Source organism: Micropterus salmoides, unplaced genomic scaffold (genome assembly GCF_014851395.1).
Source record: "Micropterus salmoides isolate LMB-PRFRI ecotype aquatic unplaced genomic scaffold, ASM1485139v1 Ms_hic_scaffold_8, whole genome shotgun sequence".
NCBI lineage: Eukaryota > Metazoa > Chordata > Actinopteri > Centrarchiformes > Centrarchidae > Micropterus > Micropterus salmoides.
The window spans coordinates 28,556,993-28,581,752 of NW_024044570.1; the positions used below are offsets into that span (position 1 = coordinate 28,556,993).

At 40.6% G+C, this 24,760-nt stretch overlaps 1 protein-coding gene across 2 annotated transcripts in view; it reads right to left on the bottom strand.

Annotated features, from left to right (window-relative positions):
• The window catches only part of cdh13 (cadherin 13, H-cadherin (heart)), a 338,083-nt gene extending 326,340 nt beyond the window's left edge, over positions 1 to 11,743 (bottom strand). For both annotated transcript variants that reach the window (XM_038706579.1, XM_038706577.1), the window contains exon 1: positions 11,513 to 11,743. In XM_038706579.1, coding sequence (XP_038562507.1) covers positions 11,513 to 11,557 — 45 coding nt within the window. In that variant the 5' untranslated portion in view covers positions 11,558 to 11,743. The remainder of the gene's footprint in view (positions 1 to 11,512) is intronic.
• Positions 11,744 to 24,760: the final 13,017 nt, after the last annotated feature.

Here is a 24,760-nt window from a genome sequence, read left to right on the forward strand (position 1 = left end):
GCCAATGCTAAATCAGTGAACTCTTAAGAGCTGCAATCTACATCTAAAGTTAATATAAAAGCTAGTGTGTCTCAACTCAAAAACTCAAGTGTCCAGCTCTGAGTTAAAAAAAGAGGAACCTGAAGTATTGAATTCAAATTGGTACAGGTACTCTCAATGTTTTGTTGAACACAAATCTAAATAAAAAAACACAAAATGAAAAAAACTAGATACTAACAAAATTACTAACAATAATATTTGGGTGATGTTATAAATTCACTGGAAAACTGGGGAAAATACCTTCATAACCTACATTGTATACTTTCTCATCTTGGCAACATCATTTTAATGTATCCTCTCCCACACAGTCATTATCACTTCTTGGCTAAGTTACTTTCCAACTTGAACATATAACAGCAGAAGAAGCTTCCACCCACCCACTCCAAAAAAAAAAAGTTAAGTGCCAGAGCCTCTTCACATTCAGACAAGGAGAGAGAATTAACTGTCTGTGCTTTTGATATTGAGAGTCAAGAAGCACCTGTGGTGGAGTCAAATACTTGACATGTGCTGTGTTTGTGAATGTTTATTATAAAAGTCTGTATTAGTGGTGAATGTTATAGTACTAATATTAATGTTGAAATCATTTGAAAATCCCCATGCCTGACTCCTCGGTCTCAAAGAGCAACACTTTTAAAGCTCAAGAGCAGTGTTTCGTCTGTAATGTGTCGTAGTTTCTGGTAAGCAAAATATTCTTGTGAGAAATATCACACACATACATAAATACCCTATATTTTAAAAGTGGGGTATATGATTCTGGAGACGCTAATGCTAACTGAAGCAAAACAAATCATCAAACGAATGGCAGCCAAGCACACAAACACAGCATTCAAAACGCAATGGAATAAAAACTAGTTAGTTGATTCGATTGTTTTTACAAAACTACAGTGACCAAAGACAGGGCTGTACGGAAGATTACCTAGCATACAATTTTGAATTATGCATCAATCCAAATAATCACGCTTTGCTAGCAAACTTTTGTTTTTAGGTCTTTCTGGCGACAAAACACTGTGCAAACATTGTATGGCCAAATACCATGATATAGAGAAAACAACAATACAGCAAGTGATGTAACTAAGGTTAGCTAGGTTGTGGGTTAGCAAACTGTCGCTAGAGTTGCTCCTACGAAGCTAAGATGTAAAGAGGTCGAAACAGTTTCCCAGAGCCATAACAGCTCCGGAGAGCAATAGGCCTATTTACAACCCACCTGCTATAGCTAACATCACAACAACAGACAAAACAATACTAGCTGACTGGTCCTGTGAAACATAGCAACAAGTTAGCTTCCTGTCAAGAAGTAACAGAACTCTCTCCAAATCCGTCTTCATGCCTTTCAATAAAAGTCTCCCCACCGTTGGAAAGCCTCACCAATATTAATGTGGCTATTTACCCTTGCCTGGTCATAGAAATTCTGTTTAGAAATTCTCTGCTCTTCTGACCTTCTCCTCTTTTAGTGTTTCTTCGAAATCTCTCCATTTCCCTCAGCATGTGCCAGATTTACGATCTCTTTCAACACATTTTCTCTCCCAACTCATCACATATGGATGCTTGGGCAAGACCGCTTGCCATCGCTTTTTAACGGTCAATCGGCTGGAGTAGTGTTGTGTGACTCAGTCTGGGCCACTTTGATTGTTTCCCATTTACAGAGCGAGGACTATGTACAAACACTGGATTTCTTTTCAGCGCACACATAGAACAGCTAGCAGACCCTGAGGAGATACCTTTAAGCTGTAATATGTTATTAATTGCTATTAATATTCTCACGTCACATTTCTCTCAAATTACATTGTGATCCTGCCGCTGGTAAATTCTATTTCTAACTGCTAACCACTGGCTGGTCACTGTAGCTGAATTACAACCTAAAAACATAACATGTTATTTCAATTTAGCTACTGTACACTGCTCAACACTTGTGTTGCTGCTGCTAATTGATGCTCATCATTGAGCTTCATTTTCAATGTACAGACATGAGTGTGGTATCTTCTCATCTAACTCTCGGCAAGAAAGTTAGTAAGAGTATTTCACAAAATGTTGTTCAACATAATTTTGTGCAACAGGCTCCATTCACTCTTTCCCCACTGGAATGTTTGTTTCACCCTACTCCCATTATGTGATGACTTTTGTTTAAGTCTAGTTGTCCAGTTGCTCTAAATTGGAGCCATGAAATCAAATTCAGCAGAAATGTACACAATAATTAGTACATCATCATGAGAATCTTTCTAACTTTTTATCTTTGTGTTACAAAATGGGACTCTTCTGCACATGGTAGCATAGTGTGGGTGTCTGAGTCTGCATCAGACTGCACTGTAAGTGAGTCAGACTAGGCCGAGGCAGAATATCATAAATCATAGGATAGAGCCATGTTAATTTAAGCCCATGTCCTCTGTTGGTAGGAACACACCGCAGCTGTAATGAATGTGCATGCTTTCTTGTCCTGAATACCTAAACATAAGATGCTGTGAAGCTCTGGAGATAAAGACACTCGCACAGAAGGCAAGGCACAGCTTTAACTCGGGAATCCGAAGTATTAGCAGCTATTAAAATGTTAAATAACTCACGCTGATTATTTTTTATTTAAAAAATCTAATCTGTCTTCTCTTACAAAACAGGTAAATTGGATGGATAATCTCATCAGTGATGAAAAATTTGGGGGTGGGGAATCTGATTATAAATAAACACAATTTACAGGCACAAACAGCCTCAAATGAAAACTATGTCTACGGAGAAACCCAGACTAAGAGAAAATCTGGGTTTCACAATACATTGACACACTGCGTAAATGTTTTCAGGGTTATGATTTTTAAACCTCTTGTTGACAGTTAAACTAGCGAACATTTAATAACAGCTGTGGTCAGTCCACTCATTTGTGGTTAGTTATATCCCAAAGGAAGAAATCTTAGTCAAATACTCCAGCTGCCATGAGTGCACACACTTCAGCTATAGCTGAAAAGGACACTCTCCTTTCTCCTTTGGCTCCATTATAAATAATTATCTCCCATCGATCTTACAAACCCTCTGTGGAGCAGTAACATCAGCTTTTACTGTCTCAGCCTTCAACTGTCTGTCAACAGTGTGTGTGTGTGTGTGTGTGTGTGTGTGTGTGTGTGTGTGTGTGTGTGTGTGTGTGTGTGTGTCTACAACCTGCACATCCCAGGTCTGTGCAGTACAGTGTTTGACTTGTGACAGCCTGCTAGAGTTCCTGTAATTCTGTAGGTGGCTTGTCCCAGCACAGCAGCAGAGCATGTCTCCTAGTTGGACTCTAGGAAAAGCAGAAAAGCTCTCTTTGAGCAGGTCAACCACACAGGGCCCTGCTATGGTGAATGCACTGATAACTGGCCACCCGGTGTGACTCTACTGCGGCGTGAAAAACCAAGCCGTCAGTATGGGGGCCACCACAGCGTAAAATTGTGTCCAGTAAAGCGTGCAAGGTGGGGAGAGGATGTGACAGCGAAGACATGCAATCCTAATGAAAATCAAATCCAGTCAGCTCCGTCCTCAGAAAATCTCTGTAGCAGTGAGCCTATAGTGCAGCTGCAACTCCCCTATAGCTGATAAGAGAGGTGAAGTTCTGAGAATGAGAGGGTCGGAGGCCAACTCTGTAAACCTGTCACATTTGTCTTTCAAGACCCAATAATGTTTAATTTCCCTCAGAAATTATCCCATGGCCTCTTAATGACACACACTCTACTCAAGCAGACCTTTTGTCAATGGCATCAGAGCAACTCAAAGAAGTAGCTTTGTAAGTGAGAATCCCTTTAATTTCGAATGAAGACAGCTCTTCACAGTGTGTACATATGAAACTGGAATGCATTGAAAGCGACGAATATAGCAGCTCTACAAGGTTCCCTGGCCTAAATATTGCATAAAAGTAACATCAAAGTGAGGATCATCAGGAAACCACTCAAACAGAGTTAAAGCAGCTTCAAGATATAGTAAAACCAATACATGAAACTGTCATGGACGACATCTTTACCAATCCAATGGCATCCTCCTTGACTTTCCCCCCCGCCCCCCACTTAATTCTCTTTGCTCCATCATTTAATTCATTTGTAAGCCCAAAGCCTTGGACCTGCCTGTATTAATATAAGATAAACCTCTGAATGGAAGACGACATTAATTGTGTCTAAAGGAATTCAACTGAAGTGGCAGCCCTCTCTGTCAGTGGCAGGCAAAAGTTGGCTCTCTCATTCCCCCACACACTGACATCAAAAGCAATAAGTGGGAAGAGCTATTCTAATTGCCTTGAAGCGACCTGCCTGCGTAGGCACCAATATAGTGCTTTGTGTGCTCGCTTCAAATGAGTCCTCCAATTCCTGTCTGTTTCTTGACATTCAAGTTCAGGAGTTTAAATGGCCACTCTACCTCTACAAAGCACCTTCGCAAAAACACTCTTACCACGGACCATGCTGGCATAAATGCACACGCAAACACACTCACACAAACACGCATGCACACTTACACATGCACGCACACACTGTTTAAACACTAAGTGGATCTGAGTGGCAATTATCCATGACAACCCTTCCAAAAATATCTGGCATTTTGTCGCCATCTAGGCAGCAGGAGCAGCATTGCATGCATCAGTGCAGCCAAAGGCATTCATTTCTTTTCAGGGGTCAAGTATGTCTCAGGGAGCTGGAATAATGTAGGATGGGAGCTAACCGACAGGGAGAGAAAGCGGAAGATTTGACTTAAAACTTGTTACGCATTTGAGACGCTCTGAATTACCTACCAACTGAAAAGAGGAAGAAAAGACTACAGACACATTCAGGAGAGGGACAGGAGAACTGAGGAAAGGAATCTGTAAAAGAAATACAGTGGAGCCACAAAGAAAAAAAAGGATGAAGTGAGTAAGCTGGAGTGATTTCTTGTAAAAGTCAAGAAGTCCTTCTCAGCTATTCATTCCGTTCAACTGCAGAGAGGGATTTGATTACTTCAAAGACACTTTCTGAACACGGAGTGAAGTGAAAAACCCCAGAGTCATGTTGCGAGGGAATGAAAAAGTAGGGCGATGCCTTCAAACAATCACATGACATGCTTCGAGAGTAAAGTGGCACATCAGAGAATCTGTTTCCACTGGAGCTTTAAAAACAATGTTAAAGTCAAGGTGATGATACATCTTGTATGATTATGCAGGTTATGCAAGACCATATGCAGCATTCTTAGCCACCTTGATATTTGCAGCAAAGGTGCGGACCTGTTTATCTTATCTACAATAACACAGTATTTGCTGGGTTTTTCTAAAACGGACCATGAGATCAGATCCAAATTAACACATTCAATTCAAGTGTCAACACAGAATTGTTATGGGGAAGAAATTAACAACCACAGCGGATTAGGAAGTGAGAAATTAGAAGCTTTTTAAAGTGCACTGGTCAGCAGAAATAAGTCTGTGTCTGTGTCTGTGAGTGTGCATAAAGAATGCAGCCCAAACAGCATTCATGATTAATCAGCATGATGCAAGTCTATGCCACCAACTGTTCTATTCTTTTACACACAGGGTATAATGGCCATGGCCATGCATCACATAATGTTGGTTGAGTGTTCAGATATACTAATGTCTAGCCATCATTAAACTCTAAAGTTACCACCTTTAAATTTGTGTTTAAAGCCTAAATGGGGCTAGGTCAGGTTAAAACCTATGGTGTGTTTCCACACCGAGGTACTTATTACAGCATAGTGGATAACTGTTAGCATTTTGAATTTTCCTCCCCAGTGCTCTATTTACTTTGATAAGTGCAAGTAAATATGAAGGCAGGAGAAAGAGGGGCCAGTTTCCTTTGCTTCATCCCCCCTGAATAAAATTATGCAGACAAGAACACCAATTCTTTGATTTATATCTATTTCACTGTACTTGTCACCTCGCACTTTGGCTACCTTGTGGACAGGGACGCACTTGCTCTAGCGGGGCCCATTTATCTGCAGAAACACAGCTAGGGAGCAACTCGCCTACCAATACACTCATGAAAAATAGATCAAGTGCAGCTGGCAGAAATCTCCATCACCCTATTTTGACCCTGTGGCTACAATTAACAATGCAGTCAGTGATGAAAAAGCTTGCTATTCAGTGACCTATCCTAACTGGCTCTTATTTGTGACTCCAGAATGGTTTGCAACACATATATTACCTTAACTAAATGAAAGCGCGTCACGGCAACAATGGAGCACTACTTGCTGAAAGGCTAATGCAACTCACAATATCATCGCCCGCTCCTATCATTGGCAAAACTACTCTTGTGGAAGAAATGGGACTCGCAGTACCAGCCCTTTTACATGAATACTCCCACTGTGCTGCTGGCGGCTTCACACACTCTGTGGCAATAGAGAGGAGTCATCGCAATCATGCTGAAAAAAGAAACTTGTGCCTCCTGCCAAACATAGGCTCGAGTTGGTGTGTCTGTGTGTGTGTGTGTGTGTGTGTGTGTGTGTGTGTGTGTGTGGTGGGGGGGGTGGGGGGCGGTAGGAGAAGGGAGGACGTATCTGGATGTCTGTGAGTGTGGCACGGAGACAGACAAACAGAGTGGGTGAATAGCTCACAAATATCTGTAATGTGTTACAGAGAGTGTTTGTCAGAGCGCATGGCGGAGGAGGAGGAATCACGGGCAGGGAGACGGAGAAAGCGAACTACACACACACACTTTTGATTTGATTTTGTATGTGGTTGTCAGGGGATTGCTTTCTTAGAGGAGTTGGGGGGGGGGGTTCACAGACGCTTTCCTTTCAGCTAACTATCTCTACCTGGGTATCTGTGTGGCTCTTTGTCTGTCTGTCACCCGTTTTATCTGTGTGCTTGTTCATCTGCTTGTCTGACCACAAAATTGACAAGGGGAGAACAAACTGAGATGAAAGCGTGATCAACTGAAGGGACAGAATCACATTGTACTGCTCTGTGTCCTTCACACATGGTTACTGAGACCTTTTGTTTGTGTGTGTGTGTGTATGTTTCTTCTCTGTTTTCTCTACCCACTAAAACTCATCAGTACTCACAAATAAGCCATTAATCCTCTCTCCTAGGATGCAGGGTTGTCTCGTCTTTTTTTTCCCCACTTGATACATTTCATGCGTCCACCACGCCATGTCCATTGGCGGTTTGCATAATTAGGCCACTTATATCAAATGCAGACAGATTCTAATGGAGTGGTAAGGTGGTAAATATTTACTTTAATTGTTACCCTCACTATCTCTGTCCCTCATCCTCCCTTGCTTCAACATCATCCTCTCCCTTCCTCAGGAGAGTGCGGTGGCGTCAAGGGAAAGAAGATTGAAGAGGACTGTGTTTCCCCTCAAAGGTCACACCCTCCCACAGTGGAGTTAAGATAGCGTTTGACCTTACAGCCCATTACAGCACAGTGCTGCTCAACCACAGTCACAGGGGAACACACTGATAAATAAAATAAAGCCTCTGTATTTTGGACTCGCCCATTGAATGACATTAATGACATAATGGTGTGCATATGTACAGTTTGTGTGTGTCCCTCTGTGTTCACTGTGTGTGTGTGTGTGTGTGTGTGTGTGTGTGTGTGTGTGTGTGTGTGTGTGTGTGTGTGTGTGTGTGTGTGTGTGTGTTCATGTATAGGAAGCTTTTAGAGTAAGATGCTTTCTGTCAATAACAGCCGACTGCAAAAACAACATCACCAAAGAGCACTGTAGCACCACACACTGTGGTTGGCTGTGTGCTTCCAAACAGGAAACAGCACAGATAAGTAGAATGTGAAGGAGACTGAAACCTCAAAGCCCCATACTAGAAAGCCTATTTGCCAGCCAATTGTTAGAACCACAGTAACACCAGGGTACATTTAGACAGCAAAGTCTAGATTGGTATTGGGCTGCTTTCACTTGAGCCATTTCATGCTCTTTCTCATTCTTAGTGTTTGTGCGTCTCTGTAGGCTGTTAAAGAGCAAACCTCTCTGCAATTTTTCTAAATTCTAAGCCTTTATTCCAGCAGCTCGACTATGGGAGCAAAACCTCCAGACAGCAGTGTGACAGGGGATGAGGGGAGAATGAGAAGAGAGCAGGAAAGTGTGAGGAAGACAGACAGGGGAACAGAAGAAAGAAATTATTTAGCCTTAATGACTGGCATTCGTCATTAGTGTCATCATTAGCCTTTGTAGCTTGTCATGCTGTCGCCCCTTAACCAGACTGTATTGTAAGAAAATAAATAAATAAATAAAAATTACACCACCAAAACAGCACTCAGTAACAGAGGGGTGGCAGGTCTGAAAGGACACTTCACACACAGAAACCTTTTTGGGAGAAAGGAGAGGTTAGCTGGGGGGGTCTGCTTTGAAAGGATGATTGATTGTAACCAGCGATAGACATGACATGGCTCCATCTGTACGGTTCATAAAGAGGAAACCACAGGAAAAGGCATGGGGTACATATACACTGAGCTTCCTTCATTATCCTCTGCAGAGGGTGCTGCAGAAGCCTTATATGACTGAACAATAAACCCATTGGTATGTATGATTAGAAATGGCTCAACCTAGAAATGGGGAAATGAGATGAGAAATGAGATTGAAAAAGCACGGCTCCAAACACAGCATGGACCTCTATTGAATATGTCTCACACTTGTTGCTGCACTCCTGAATAATAAGTGGCGCTGATGTACCAGGAATGGCCGTGTCCTCTCTTTTTTTTATAATTCTGGATCAAAGAATGGCCTCTAGCACTGAGTGACGGTGAGACAAAATGGGAGTCAGAGAGAAGGATAAAAGTGGGTGTCTCTGTCAGGCTGTGTGTGTGTTTGTGTGTGTATGTGCCCACACGAAGGCCAGCCCCCTGTATGAGTAACAGGACACCATGGCAACTCTGTCTTCGGTGACACGCTTTAAACACTTTTCCTGGAGACCATGACCTCCCTCCTGTCTCTGTCTGTCTCTCTCTTGCTGCCTGTAGCGGCTTAAACGGGAACTTTAACAGTCCGTTGGTCACTGCGCCCATAAACGTCTATGACAGCAAATCTTCCTGCAGACACGCCCAGGTGCCAGCCCAGAATTTAAACTGTCATCCGCCGTCTAGTGGTGAGACAGCGAGAGAGAGAGAGAGAGAGAGAGAGTGAAGTGAGCATTTTGAGGAAATAAATGGAGGATTAAGCTAAGTAAATCACAGCTAAGTAAATCACATTAATTAAGGTAAAAGACTAGTTTCAAAGGGTGGGAGGACGTGAATCAGAACAAAAGCTGAGGGGGGGTGTGAAACAAAACAAATATGCTAGAAAGGCAATGAGGAGGGAAGACAGGGAGGAGGAATCAGAATGGGAAAAGGAGAGAAAAAGAAGGGGATAAAAATCCTTGCACCTGCAGCTCCCAGCTGTGCTGTGCTTATTCTGAATCATTGCTCCACCCGGAGAGACTGCTTAGCATTTAATTTGGAAAACAGGGATTTATTGCCAAGGAGGGGGCTGCTACTGGTGTGTGTGTACCTATATGTGGGCGTGTGTGTGTGTGTGTGTGGGGGGGGGGGGGATGTAGGTGTGTACAGCAGCTTATTGTGACTTGGCTCCCTACCGGAGTATCTATAAATAAGAGCTCCTCATTCCGACCTAAAATATGGAGAGATCGGGTGTTCCTGTGATTTCAAGAGGGGAGAAGACGGTTTTCCAATTTTCTTGTGGCTGATGAGTCAGGTGGAATAAGTGTGTTCATATGTTGCATACAAAATTGTAGTGTGTTCATAATATTTATAGCTACCGCTTCCTGTGGGACAGCCAGAGGATAGAGATTCCCCTATGGTGCTGGGTCAGCGTGTAAATCAGCCAGCCAGAAGAACAGGCCAAAGGACAGGCAGCACCATACATCTGACCTGCTGGAGAGCCGGCACTTTGTTTGAGTAAGTGTGTGTGTGTGTGTGTGTGCGTGTGTGTGTGTTTGAGTGAACTTCCACAGCAGTGCATGTGTGGAAATACAGATTACACAAAAAATGTGTGGGTGGGGGGTTCAGGTCATAATCAATAAAACAGAGCGTTAAATAATTTCTATGTAGGCACTATTAGCCTGAATCAGGATCGCCTAAGATCACAAGATCAGCTACAACGTGGAAATGAACCAGTGGCTTATCCAATTAAAAATGAATAATACAGAGCAGAAAATATGCACTACACAGGTCAAACAAGAAACACCAAATGAGCTGTGCTGTCTGCTGCCTCTCAGTACATCCGGAAGAGAAAGAGAGAGGATGAGAGAAGAGAGAGGCGCAGCACAACAACACAGTTTCCCAAATGAGCTGTTTGCCTGCCACGCTTCGGGGCTCTCCCATTGTTGCTGTGTTTAGAAATAGTCTCAGCTAGGTTATTTTAAAATTAGCTGCTGTTTAAACATTTGCAGCATGCCACTGGAATTGCCCCTGTCATTAGAGTAAGTGCACAGTGATGACTTTAATGGTAATTTGTACTGATCTTCATATCAGGAGTGTGTTTTTTTATTCACCCGGAGTGTGTTTTTTTATTCACCCGGATGTGGAAGCCAGAGGCCAAGGCAGCTGGATTGATCTTTGCTCAAGGGTACTTTAGGTGTACTGAATGGTCCTGGCAAACAGGGAGAGGTTATCTGAGCCAGAAAGTGGACAAAAGTGTGCAGAGCTGTCACAAAAACAGCAGCCTTGGTGCAGCCCTTCATTGAAATAACACAAAATAAAGACTTGACTGGCACAAACAACAGTTCAGAGTTCCCTCTCTCTCTCCCACTCTTATTAAAGTCAGATCAAGCGGGATAGTGGGAATTAAGGTTTTATTAAATATCCCAAGAGAATCCACGTCGACAGAGAGCAATATAGACTGGGCAAGGTACTCAGAGAGGCGCCACGAACAACACAGCAGAGCGGCCAAGTTAGTTCTCTGCTTCTTTCTGCCTCTCTGACACCCCTGCCGCCTCTCTCTCTTTCTCCTCCTATCCTCTCTTCCATCCGCCTGTGTGCTTCCCACACAAACACACACACACAAGCCCAAAGAAACGCTCAAGTTGGTGGCTGAGCGGAATATAGATGCGAGTGGAGACAAGAGCCGGAGCCGTGATTTGCACTTAGACATAAGATACACCCTGCGCTCTCCTTCTCTCTCATCCCCCTCTTCTCCATCCCGTTTTCTCTCCCTTTCTCTCTCTCTCTCTCTCTCTCTCTGTCTGTCTCCTCGACAAAATGTGAAAGGCATTCCTAAAGTGGGCGACCACTGCAGATTGCCAGACCCACGACACCCTCTGCCCCAAACTCAGTGCCACAAACGACAGCCATGCGCACAGAGAGAATAAACGGGGATAAACTTGCTCTGACTGATCAGTCAGCGCAGGTGACTACGTGTTATGTGCAGACTCGGGACAAACTTGACAAGCCACCTCTTTGCGCCACGAACACAAGCTACAGCCCAAAAAGAGTCGGATCGCTCTCCGTCTCACTGAAATTGTCCCCAAATTCATCACTCTTTCTCACACGGGCGCGCGCACACACACGCACACACACACACACACACATCTCTCCTGTCTTACCTGGGGGACGAGGAAAGCCAAGAGGATGCGGACTCCAATCTCCATGGTCGGTTCAATTTCTCTCGGTGTGAAACAGAAACAGATTCAAGACAGGGTGATATAGGCTGGGTCAGCTCTGCTCATAATTCCACTGTCCAAGCGTCGGAGAGAGAGGAAAGCCTTTCGCCGTGAGCCGCCAGCTGCTAACTTCCCCCAAATACAACTGCAGTCTGATCAGCAAAGCATTGAATAGTGAAGCCGAGACCACAACCAATAGATTTATGAGGAGGAGATGGGGGGGGGGGGGGGTGAGGAGGAGAGGGGAGTGGTTAGGGGGTGCTAGTTTGGGGGGGGGGGGTCATTGCTATCTAAGTGAAGGGTCAGCATCCCTAATTTTGTTGTGGCCAAATTTAGACACCCACTTGTTTTGCGTTTAGTTTTAAAATGATCGGCTTTGAGGATTCACCGGCATCACACGTCATCATGTGCCGTTTCTCTTTTCTCATCAGACAGGTTTATAGCGATTATACCAGCATCCATAATCACGTCCCCTTTTAAAGATGATTTACGGTTTCTTATATTGAATGCAAAACTGAGGGCGCTCGGGAAGCCTCTAAGCTATTAAAAGCATCCTGTGTGTTAACGCACACAATAGCGGCGATGCCTGCGGGGCACCCTGAGAGAAAGAAACTTCAGTACTGATAACACTTGTGTAATATCACCACGTAATGGTTTCAAAAGAGTACATTGCTGTTTGGACCTAGTGTTGACAAGACTATAGGTTACTTCTGAATAATTCCTGTTTTTTATTTTTCATGAGCTCGGTTTTCCCTTCCTCCTAGCTCTATAATGAATTGTTAATTTGTGAGGGGAATTTTATTTGGTTGCTTGTCAGAAGAAGCGTTTTCTTTTCAGTCGTTGTGCGCACCTCAGCCTGAGGACATCTCTCTCTCTCTCTCTCTCTCTCTCTCACTGTATCTCTGAAATGGTTATATTTGGAGCGGATTAAGTCAAATTGTCTCCGTTTCTCTGCTGTGGTATAAATTACGGTTCTACTACAACTAATTTAATTAATCTACTAATCATTTCAGCACCACTACAGTGCATCCCAAATTTACATTTGATTGTCATTCACAGGCTGTTCCAGGCACAGTGGTTCAGTAAGTGGCTTAATACTAAAACAACTTGGAAATTAAGGCAATAACAGGGACCACTGATTTTCTAGATGATACATCTGGACATTCTATATTTTTCTTATTGTCTTTCTACTGTATTTTTCTTAGTGTCAGCTAATCCGATAAAAAGACCAAAGCCAACAATTTGATCCACTGCCTATCTATCATGATGAGCATGGGCACTGTCATATGTTTTGATTCAAGCCCACATACTCCATCTTGCTGCCATAAATACGTACTTAAACCCCAAATCTTCCACTAAAAGTAGTCGCCAACAACTTAACTATTTCCTCGTATTTATGTAATATTTAATACTAAAAACTACAAAAAAAAGGAATATGCTTGGGGCTGAGAACAACAGACACTCAGCAATGAGAAGGAATAAAAAAATGTTGGTTTTGGTCTTTTTCAAGGTATATGAAATATTGCCAGCCTTTGCCTTTAAGTTAGAAGACAGTAAGCTCTTTGCTTAGGTGTCCTTTGGCAAAACACTCACAGACATGCTGTTCTGTAACAAACTGTGACCTCTGGGTTACCTGTTGGAAATAATCAGTTAACCACTACATAATTATTAAAGTGGAGGATGGCTCATTTGAATTCAGCCTTGTGGCTGATTAAGCCTTGATGGCATACAGCACAATTCAACGTGCATACAATAGATTGATTTTTGTCATTTTATGGTTTCATGAAGTAAGATGGGGGCTACTATCACCATAGTATTTGGAATTTCACCATGGTATTTGAATTTCATTAAGATGACTCTCAGAATTTCTCAGGATTGTATTCAGCTCATCGAGTTTTATTACAGTAAAAAAAATGTGTGAATGATGGTCAAGGTTTAGACCTCAGCGTATCCAGAATCCACAGCATGTTATTCATTGAGCACACAAACTTTTTCTCATTGTAGGCCCAAAGGTCAGACGTCTATTAAAGTAGCCCATAAGTCTTTCTTAGGGAGGTGGAGCTGTCAAAGAGCACACTTAATCTTCATGCAAAGTACCCTTAATCTCCAACACACAGACAAATCATACAGTGTGAAACAGACGAATGAGTCTGCTGTGGAGAGGAAGAGCAAAGGAACTCTGAGATAATGGAAACATTCAGAGCTTCCCTCTGTCTTTCTCCCTCTTTATTCTGTCTTTCTGACGGTTTCTCGCACATACAAACATGTCCATAAGGGTGTACATAATTTGGTGATAGATTTCTGTATATATCCATCTTGACTAGGGGAAAAGAAAAAGGTTAGCTTCACAGAAAAGTCAGGTGTGGGTCTCAGTATATCTCCCAGTGCAGGAAAAGCTTTCTCAATGGATGTGAAAAATGAGGGCGGGAATTGTTGTGACGCCTGAGGAATTGCTTTTCCTAGACAATTTTTATGCCATATTCATTTATCAGTAAGTTCAGGCATTGGGGGCATATCAACACTGACTGCTGGGTTTCAAAGCACCCAAATTCAGCTGTGGAAGAACCAATGCACTCGGCCTAGACAGCAGGATAACCGAGATAATCAAGTAAAATGACATGGGTGGACAAAGAATGAAATGTCAAACAGTTTCCAACATTTCCTGTCAGATGTTTTGAAATCATACCTAGATATTTTTGATTCCGTGAATAACAGAAAGAAAGTCATGTTCAGTTTGTAAGCCATGGCTGAGTGGAATCAACAAATCATGACATAAACGGGTGTTCGGTGGCACAGGAAGAGAGGGGCTGGCTCAATCTGTTTGACAGCTTTTAGGCTAAACTTCATCAGTCCAAAATGCTCATGACTCTGTTTTGTAAACACAAAACAGAGGGAATCTTAATTGCAATGCTTTAACAGATTCTTTTTTTGGAATTGTAATGCTCTTCTGTCTACTGAAGTTTTTGAATTATGGCGTTTTTGTGTGGTCTGCACTATTTTTCTTCTATTTTCTGATATTTTTATCATCTGAATACATTCTAGGAAATTGGCTGACTGAGATAACAAGACTGAGAGGCTTGCTGAGTAATTAAAAGAAAATATCAACAATACTTTATGATATGAATAGCCACAGAATTGCCCTTGAATGCTCGTGAGGGACTGAGCAGATAAAAAACATGAAACGCAGATAGGCTGAATCATGAAGTGCTTTATTTAGTATAACTTTTATATCTTCGATCAGACAAGCCAAAAGGTAGACATCCTGCTAAATTTAAAGTTTGTCTCTACTTACTTTCTGCTTTGACATGATTCTTTCCAGGGCTGTGGCAGCAACATTTGAAGTAGTATGATCACAAATTAATGAAGCAAAGCGATGACAAAGCAAATGGACAGAGATGTTACCACAAGATAACTGTTAACCTGAGTTATAAGTTCCTTCATTTAACGCTGTAGAAAGTACATCATCTACTGAACATCTATATTTTTGAGTAAAATACCAAAAATAAAGCTCCAGGAAATGATTGTTAAATCTATCAGCAAACTTCATTATGATGATAAGTTTATAACACATACTGTATGAATGTGTATCATTAATTGATGATGATTTATAATTTCTGATTTTTAGGGTGTTCACCAACAATTTAGTACTGCACTTCCACAGCATTAGGTGGACAGCAAGAAATAAATTTTTTAAAGATCATTAGACATCCACTGCCTGGGAAATGCCAAATACTTTACTTCAAACTCTATACCCCAGTTTGTAACACAGGCTTTCAGTTTCCAACACATTCTTACTCCATCATCACATATGGACGCTTGGTCAATAACCCTTGGTGTCGCTTATTAACACCCTGGGTACCCCATAAGCGTCATTTAGGGCTCCACGGTCAAGTTAGCAACAATACAAATGCAGCGTCCGGTCAAGTTCGCAACAATAAATATGCAATATTAAGTTAGACTTTCAAAATAAAAGTACTTCTTAACGTTGCAAAACATCGCACTTTTGATACAGCACATTGTTAACGTTGTGAAAGGATGCAATTTGGTTAGGTTTAGGCACCAGATGTACTTGTTTATGTTTAGGCAACAAAAGAACTTGGTAAGGTTTAGGAAAAGATCATGGTTTGGGTTAAAATAACTTTGCTACGCAAGTCATTTAACTAACATAATTTAAGTTATGTTACTTGCGTAACTTACACAAGTTACGTGGCCTGCGTAACTTCAATAAAAACATTTAATGTTGAGTTTTTGTTTGACACAGGAAACGAACAACGGACTCCTGGTTGAAAGTCCGGTTTCTTTGTGAACTGAACTTCATGTGTAAAATTGGTGAAATGCCCCTTTAAATACACTACATATCAGGGATGTACCCAAATATGTTACTTGGGAAAGCACAAATAATGCTTGTTATCATTCAGGGTGTAAAGTCAGCTCCGGAATGTGATAAACCGTGTGAGAAGGGAGCTAAACAAATCTGTTAAATCAGCAGTTGCAGCAGAGAAGATGCTGGTGGTGTGTCTGTTCACCTGGCTGTTCACCTGTCTTTCTGTGTGTTCACCTGTCTATCTGTCTGAAGCTGCTGGTGTGCCCAAGTGTGGGACCCACAGTAATGTTGGCCTTGTTAACACCCCCAATTCTAATGTAGTATTTTAACTGTTTTGATTTTGCTTTAGTAATCTGATGTATATGCTCTTGTACAATAACAACTGCAATATTTTAGTAGGTCAGTTTATGGGTATAATGAGTAAGGCTCACACAGGCACTTTGGGCAGCATGTAGGGTCCTTCGGGTTAGACAGGAGGGCACACACGTCAGTCAGTACACATAAACAGCCTGCTGTATGTAGAGACAACGTTCTGCTGATGTGCTTGTGTTTCTGTATTTACAGGTGAGCAAAAGTGATGAAAAGATGTAAAATGTGGTTACTTAGACGTATAATGAATGTGTAAGACGATAACGGATTGTCGGTAATGCGGACATGAGATATATCGTTGTTTTGCTAGTTAAATGAGACGGCATGTTGTGTTAACTAATAGCCTACATCACCTAGTATGCTAATGAGGAAAACGGTAATTTAGCTACCTGTAGCCTGCTAAATATTCGTTGTGTGTGTGCAGAGCATTCTCAGTGTGTGTTTGTGAATGTAGACATTTTATGTTCATGCGAGTTAAAGAGGGAATATGAATGTTTGTTGAACGTTAGTCAGTAGACGTAAACAGCCTGCTATACGTAGCAACAACGCTCTGCTGATATGCTTGTGTTTCTGTATTTACAGAGAAATAAAGTAAAGGAGTCATTTTAAATGTATGCACGCCTGGAAGTCCCTTTTGTGTCCAAGTGTGGAACACAAGTACTCCACATATCTTCACTGCCATGTGTCCGGGGAATGCTTGCAGCCTCATCCATGCCAGGCCTAGCAGTTTGTGAACAGAATAGCAACATAATAATGCACCAAAATTAGGGATTACGTAATTATGGCTATTCTTTGGCATTATTGGAACTCGTGAAAGTTTAGAAAAAGTTTGTATCTACCATAATTAATCACCAATTTAGTGAGGTGTGTGAGGTATGTGAAGCCTTTCTGCTGTTTCTGATCATTTCTGTCACTGTGACTGTGGAGTCTCTTTCAGCGCAAAATGTTTGAAAACTTTGAGGAGCGCAGTGGGACAGAAAGGTAGACTGGTTTTAGTGGCACACAGAAGCTAAGCAGACTGGTTATAGGGGGACAGAAAGGCGGAGAGGACAGGTCATAATATGAACATGGTCAAGAAGAATGATCAAGCAAAGAAGTTAAACCAAGAGCATATTGTTGAGGACTCACAGAATGACGTTCAGACAGGTAGGTACTACCATTGTGTTGCCTAGAAACATAGCATTGTGTGTGCTACATGTTGTGTAAAAACTGCAGCTGTCTTTGCCACAGCCACTGTGACATTTTTATTTTTTTACATCTCTGTGTTGTTCTTCTATTAAAGTAGCAGTTATTTCTTTTGTGTCACCTAATAATGCTTGTTGCTCGCGCCATGGTGTCCATCGCTCATTGTTTTCGTTATTGGTCATTGGAGTTTAATTGTTTATTATTTTAATGTAACGAGGTCATTGATAATCAGTGGTAAGCACAGGCTGCAAAATCTGTCTATACAAATGGAATATATTCTTGGTTTGGACATCAGGGCTCGGTGGCTTGATGTTGTCCCACTAGTGTTGTTGGACTGAAAATTAATGCAAGTGCAGCCCATTGGAAGTTAAGATTATTCCCTTCAACTGAAGGATGTTTTTTTATATCTTTACTGTAAAGTTTCCATTTCCAATACCTTTGAGTACTTTATAAAACAAATACAATGTGTCATTATTATTACTAGTATTGTAAAACACAATCTTTTGATTTATTTAACTTTTTTTCAGTTTGATTGTTCAATGTCCTCCAGTTAAAGGTTGAGTGATGGTGGGATTCAGATAGTTCATAAAACTTGAGTTAAAAACAGGAGAGATAGATGAAAAGTATAGTATGTATAAAATCAATTTGATTCTTTGAAGGCAAAATAATTGCATTTCCACTAAATATTACAACATTTGCTTGATTTAATGTGACTTCCTGTACAGGCCATGGGCACTTCTGGTCTTCTACTGTTGTGAGAATGAGATAAATGTAAAGAAAAGGACACTGGAAGCGACTGGTTCTGGTTCTTGGGGGGCGCATCATAGAAACAGTTGGACTGCCTGAAATATATACAAGCCATATAGTAAAATGATGTGCCTTTGCTTTAAGAGTGATAATCATTAACTGCTTAGCTCACATTACAAAAATATACACTTTGACTGGCTTAACAATGCATTTAAGCAATTACACTTTGTTTTATGGTGACTGTCTAAATATACTTCCTGTCAGAGTAAAGAGTAAGGAAAGCATAAGAGCCAAAGTAAAAATACATTCCTACGGTCAGTCCTGAAGCATACTCTCACAAAACGTAATGTTTATACAGCATTATTAAGATAGTGATTAAGAAATGTGTTTTAGCAACCACACAGCAACATAGGTTTATTAGATGAATTTAGCAATGCATTCAGAAACTTTAATTCAAGCAATATTATCTTTTAGATGATTCTTGAGGGGTGAAAATAAAGAAATAAAATAATTAATAATCAAAAAATGATTTGTTATATTGATGTTATATTTTCTGTCAAAGTGAAACATTTTAAAAACGTTTCCCCACCACTTCAGTCAAACACTTCTTTATATGCCAACGTTGTGATACATACACATCTTTGCACTATATTCAAAGATTAGGATACCGATTTAAGATTCATTTTGTTTTTTAACAATTTTATATTTCTGGATACACAACACTATCCAAATACAGAGACAGATCATTTTATTACTTGAACATATAACTCATACAAAATAAATTTAGCATGAAGGACTGTTAAGGTTTACAATAACGTTTTTTCGTATACGCCCTCCACACAATAATAAATCTCTATGGTCCCGAAAACCTCGAACTGCACCACAATATAACCATGTATACATGTTCCCAATTATTCAGATTCATTAGGCTAATCATCCGTAACAACAACACGAACACACAGGGGACATGGCGAAGCAATTAGCTCCATTTATCTGATTTAACCCACAAAACCTGCGCTCTCTCTCTCTCTCTCTCTCTCTCTCTCTCTCTCTCTCTCTCTCTCTCTCTGCAGTGAAACTGTAGCCAAAATGGTTTTCTCAGCCTTTTATCATCATAAGGATATGTTTTAATTTCCAAGAAGGCAGTTTACAGGGAAGTCCAGCATGTGCTTTAGCCCAGACATCTCATTTGTGTGTATACAGTCTGCATATACATATACAGTCTATGATCAGCGTAAGCCACTTGTTACACAGTATAATGCATGTTTTAGAAAATTAATTAACCCTCCCTGTGAAATATTGCCACTAGAAGGGGTAAACGTGTTCATGCCACAGTGACAAATCTTTCATCTGGAACATCTGAACAACAAACTTTAACTGAAAGACAATAGGCAGAAAGAGAGGAAGAAAAACATACAGTGTTCTCCTCCCTCCCTCTCTGTTCTTTCTGCAATGGGGGAAAGGGTTCTCTCTTTGTGAAACAACCTCTACATGTGGAAGCCACAGTAAAGAGCCCAAGGCCTGAGCTCTCCTGTCTCCAAGGGCCTACACCGGGAACCCACCACCTTCTCTGCGGATGTGGGTATATTCCTTGCGTAACTCTCCGTAAAAATGTTCTCTCTATATTTTTCCCACTCTGCCTCCCTTCACACACAACAGACGCGTCAGAGGGAAGCGAGGCAGACGCCATGTTTTCTTGAGAGAAAGACAGCTGGATCACTGAACCTGACATCAGGATGCCACACAACAATTCTTTTTGCCAGAGGAAAACAAGAGTTGAAACTACAAGCTTTGAACCGTAGGCAACACAACAAACTAAAAGGCTCCATGTATTCTGTAACATCTGGGAATATATAAAAGCAAAATAACAGACTCCTGTTCAATGAAGTGAATTTAAAATATTCACTAATGTGAACCTGTTGTGTTGTAACAAATGGTTGGGAACCTGTCAGACAGAGCTATTGTTAGATCAAATAAATACACAAACCTGAGGTTTTCAAGGTATATTATTACTAACATGATTTGGTTTAGTGATCTTTAGCATAGCTGAATTCACATTCAAAGTTTAACACCCAGAGAACTTGACTAACTAGTCTAGTTAATTACTTGTGTGTGTGTGTTTGGTTGTGGCTGTTTTGTTCCAGTTAAGGGAAATCTTAATAGTACATATATGGTTCATAAAACTTGAGTTAAAAACAGGAGAGATAGATGAAAAGTATAGTATGTATAAAATCAATTTGATTCTTTGAAGGCAAAATAATTTCCACTAAATATTACAACATTTGCTTGATTTAATGTGACTTCCTGTACAGGCCATGGACACTTCTGGTCTTCTACTGTTGTGAGAATGAGATAAATGTAAAGAAAAGGACACTGGAAGCGACTGGTTCTGGTTCTTGGGGGGCGCTTCATAGAAACAGTTGGACTGCCTGAAATATATACAAGCCATATAGTAAAATGATGTGCCTTTGCTTTAAGAGTGATAATCATTAACTGCTTAGCTCACATTACAAAAATATACACTTTGACTGGCTTAACAATTCATTTAAGCAATTACACTTTGTTTTATGGTGACTGTCTAAATATACTTCCTGTCAGAGTAAGAAATCTTTTGTAGAAACAGATTTGGGAAAGCCCTTTGCTGTTTCAACATGACAATGTCCCAGTACACAAAATCAAGGTTCAAAACTAACTAACTAACTAACTAACTAACTGTCATCCAGATAGTAAATTTATATACTTACTACTGATTTACAGAAATATGTTTTTAATGATCATATTTGCATAATTAAAATTTTGAATGATGATGGTGCTAGATGAAAAGTGAGGTGATTAAAAGTTGTACAATTCTTCGTTAGGGGGCATGAATGTGAGTACCAAATATAATGGCAATCCATCCAAAAGCTGTTAAGATATTTTATTTAAAACAAATGCCAACCTGCTAGTAGAGGAAAGGTCACCAAAGTCAGTAGTGTAAATCATCAAAACCATCAATCAATCAATCAATCAATCAAACCATTTTACAGATATTTCAGTCAAGCCTTAAGTGACATTATTTAAGACATTAGAGATTTATTGACATATGAAAATTTAAAAATAACCCGCACCAGTTTAACTGATATTCCGTGGAGTGTTAAACTATTGAATTATATATGGTCATGACATAGTACAAACAACATTAAAAGATAATTTCACCAATAGGTAAAAGACAGGTCTGTAAGACTATCTATGTACACATATTTATAAAGCCCATAAATAGCTTTATTTAAATACATATCAGATGGTAGTGAGAGTTTCATTAACCATTGCTGCAAGGATGAGTCCAAAAGAACGCCATAATACAAAAATGGATCAAATTTGGTTTTGAGACCATTAGGTGTTAAGGTTTTAACTAGTAAATCCAGCATGGTTCCCATCTAAGTAGCAGATTATCTAAATTACCTCCTTTTCTCAGGGGAGAAACATTTTCAATGCCTATGTAGCATAAAAATGACATAGGATAATTATTTTCTAAGCAATGGAAAACTAAGGGAGAATTCATATTTCTACATCTAATGCTACTACAGTGCTCTGCTATACACATATTCATTTCCCTGCTAGTTTTACACACATATAATTTACCACATGGGCAAGTTATGAGATAAATTACTGCCTTTGTGTTACAACTAATAATGCCCTCAACAACATTTCTATCTTTAAAACCATGACCCTATCATGGTTACACACACAAACCAATTAAAGGCTTTTTTTCCCCTTAACCTAACCCCACATGGGCCTCATTCAACAATCATATATGGGCATACCTTTTAATTCAGCATTCATCTGGCCATAATTGTACCTGGCTAGGATGCTCATACAAAAGACATTTAGACTAAAATTTCCCTGATAATGAGTCAGGTATTAGTTGAGATCTTAAACTGATATTAATTTAAGCTGATGAAACTCATACAGGGAAAGTTTATCTTCCATTGTTAGGTTTTGAAAGAAGAACAGTTCTTTATAATTGGATACAAGGTGGCTTTTGCTACACTGGGCCACTATGTGTGTTCTTGATCCAAAGAAACATTAGGAACATTTCCAACACCAGAAAAGAACATTTTCACAGTAGGATAAAGGTTATATCGGGCTGGACCACTTACAGGGTCCAAAATTGCACTTTTGCAATATGAACAGTAAAAGGCCAAGCTATTGTTAATTGTTGTCCCCAGAGTGTTGCAGCGGAACAGAAATTGTTGACAAGAATCTCTGGCTTGTAAACTGTTCTATTTCTTCTTAAGAACATTGGGTACACTTCAACAAATTTAGCTTTTATATTTCTCACACCACATCCCGAAATAAAACTACCCCGGGCACTTTACTGAAGATATTTACAACCATCGATCCTGGGCCGGCCTGAGGAGCTGGAGCAGATGGTAGGTAGCCAACGACTGACTGAGCATGGCCTCGTTGCGATAAAGTATTGTTATAGTCCAGAATAAATTACGTTCATCAACATAAAGCATTCCAAATGGGGGAGATAAATCACGGCATCTGGGATGATTAGACATCCATTCATAAAGCATCAGTCTTGTGCAGTTTTGCATGCGTGACCACAACTCTCACGGTCACAAACATCACAGACTCACATTCACATCACTCCAATCATATGATTTTGTATTCATTTTCAAGCATCTAAATAAGCACTTTGTGTTGCAGTCAAAGCGAGAAAAGATGGAAAAATTAGATAAGTCAAGGTGTGCTTTCTGAAGTTGTTCCTGCATGCTGCTGCTTGAATGTTCTGGGGGTGTCAAAGTGATATTTAAATCAGTTTTTTATACTCCAGTTACACTAAGGAGCTGAAAAAACAAAACCAAAGTCTTATACTGCTGGTCACTGAAGAGCTCCATTGGAGCAGTTCGTTGTTGAGTGCATTACTTAAAGGCACTTGGTGGTGGTATTGTGTGAAAAGCAAGCATTAGTCATTCACTTCTCTGTTCTGATGGCAATTGGAGTTTTCAAATACATAGCTCAGGCAAACGCTTGTCTTTCTGTGAATTTTATTCAAGTCTTCTGCAGAAGGACTCACAGCAACTCACATAGGCCTTATACATGTCTGCTCGAATGAGTTAGCAGAGCTGAGTGAGCCTGTTATTTATCCAGCTTTAGGGTTAATCATATCATCCCACAGAGACACGTTATCCCAGAAGTCTGGATAACACAGAGAACAGAGATATTTGGACTGTTACGTTTACACAGATTCAATGCCACATCATACATTAGTCTCCCTGAGTCCAGGGTTACATGCCATATGTTTGGAATTCCCATTACACTGTTCAAAATGTTCCTGTCTACATCTTTCAGACCACAGCTCGTCTGATTAAAAGTACTACCGCATATGAAACTCAGCCTAAGTTCAACCAGGAAGACTATCTATATGCTTCATTCATTCACAACTCTCTCTCTCTCTCATACGCTCTCTCTCTTCCTGCTTCTATAATCAGCCGCCGTTCGCTCTTTTGTTAAACCAACCACATTTTGCCACGATCCCCATCAGCCAATCATGTAGTCACACTTTAAATTTGTTCTCCACTCCGCTGCTGTCAGCTGTCATTTTAGTGCAAAACGGCTGCATCCCTCCTCCACTCCATCCTATCCAGGCCCAGATCGAGCTCATCAGAAGCCCACTCCTCATCACATCAGATCGTCACTTTTCTCATCCCATCACAACCACCACCAGTGTCTAGACTCCACTGGGGGACTTTCCATACCACTTAATGGCTTTACCACCCCCTTTCAAATACCATGATGTCACGATAAGGTCTATTGCCAAAGACTATTCACATTTTTCATTTTCATTGTGCTCATGTCAATAAATTATTCATACACTCAGATGAAGTCTCTCCTGATTGATATACTCTCATTTAAGTCTCTGGCCTCCATGTGATCTTCCTCAACATCCCCATTATTACATCAGTGAAGGAGATATGGAGGTATTATTGGAGCAAAGCGACTGAGCACCTCTGACATTGGAATCTGAAGTTGTAGAAAACAGCCACACATAGAATTTGCAAACGTTTTTCTCTCCCACAAACACATAACTGTTACATTTTCTCAGATTCTTCATTGCAGGTACACTCTACTCTCTACACTCTATTCTACGGATCACAAATTAAGAAAGAAATACGCTCACATGTATGTAAATTCATACAATGAGAGTTGCACACCTGTAGAATATTTTCTCACAAATATGCATGTTTTATTCTTCTGCCATATGGTTTGGTGGTAGCGGTTTCTGAGGCAGTAGCCAGGCCATATGGTTTGGTGGTTGTTGTTCTTCTTCTTCTTCCACAGTTGTAGCTGCACCAAAGGAAGACGTCTTCTCCCCCTTCTTCCTCCTCTTCTAATTAATTTTCACACTCACAATGCAGTTCATAAAATGCCATAAGTGTATGTGAAGGAATGATGAAAGTCACTGCCAGATCCTTCTTAGAGCAAATTCCTAATACTGCTAACACAGATATATCTGTGTGATTGGACAGTAGCAGAATGTGCCAATTCCTGATTTTTGGATCTTTTGTTTCTGCCTA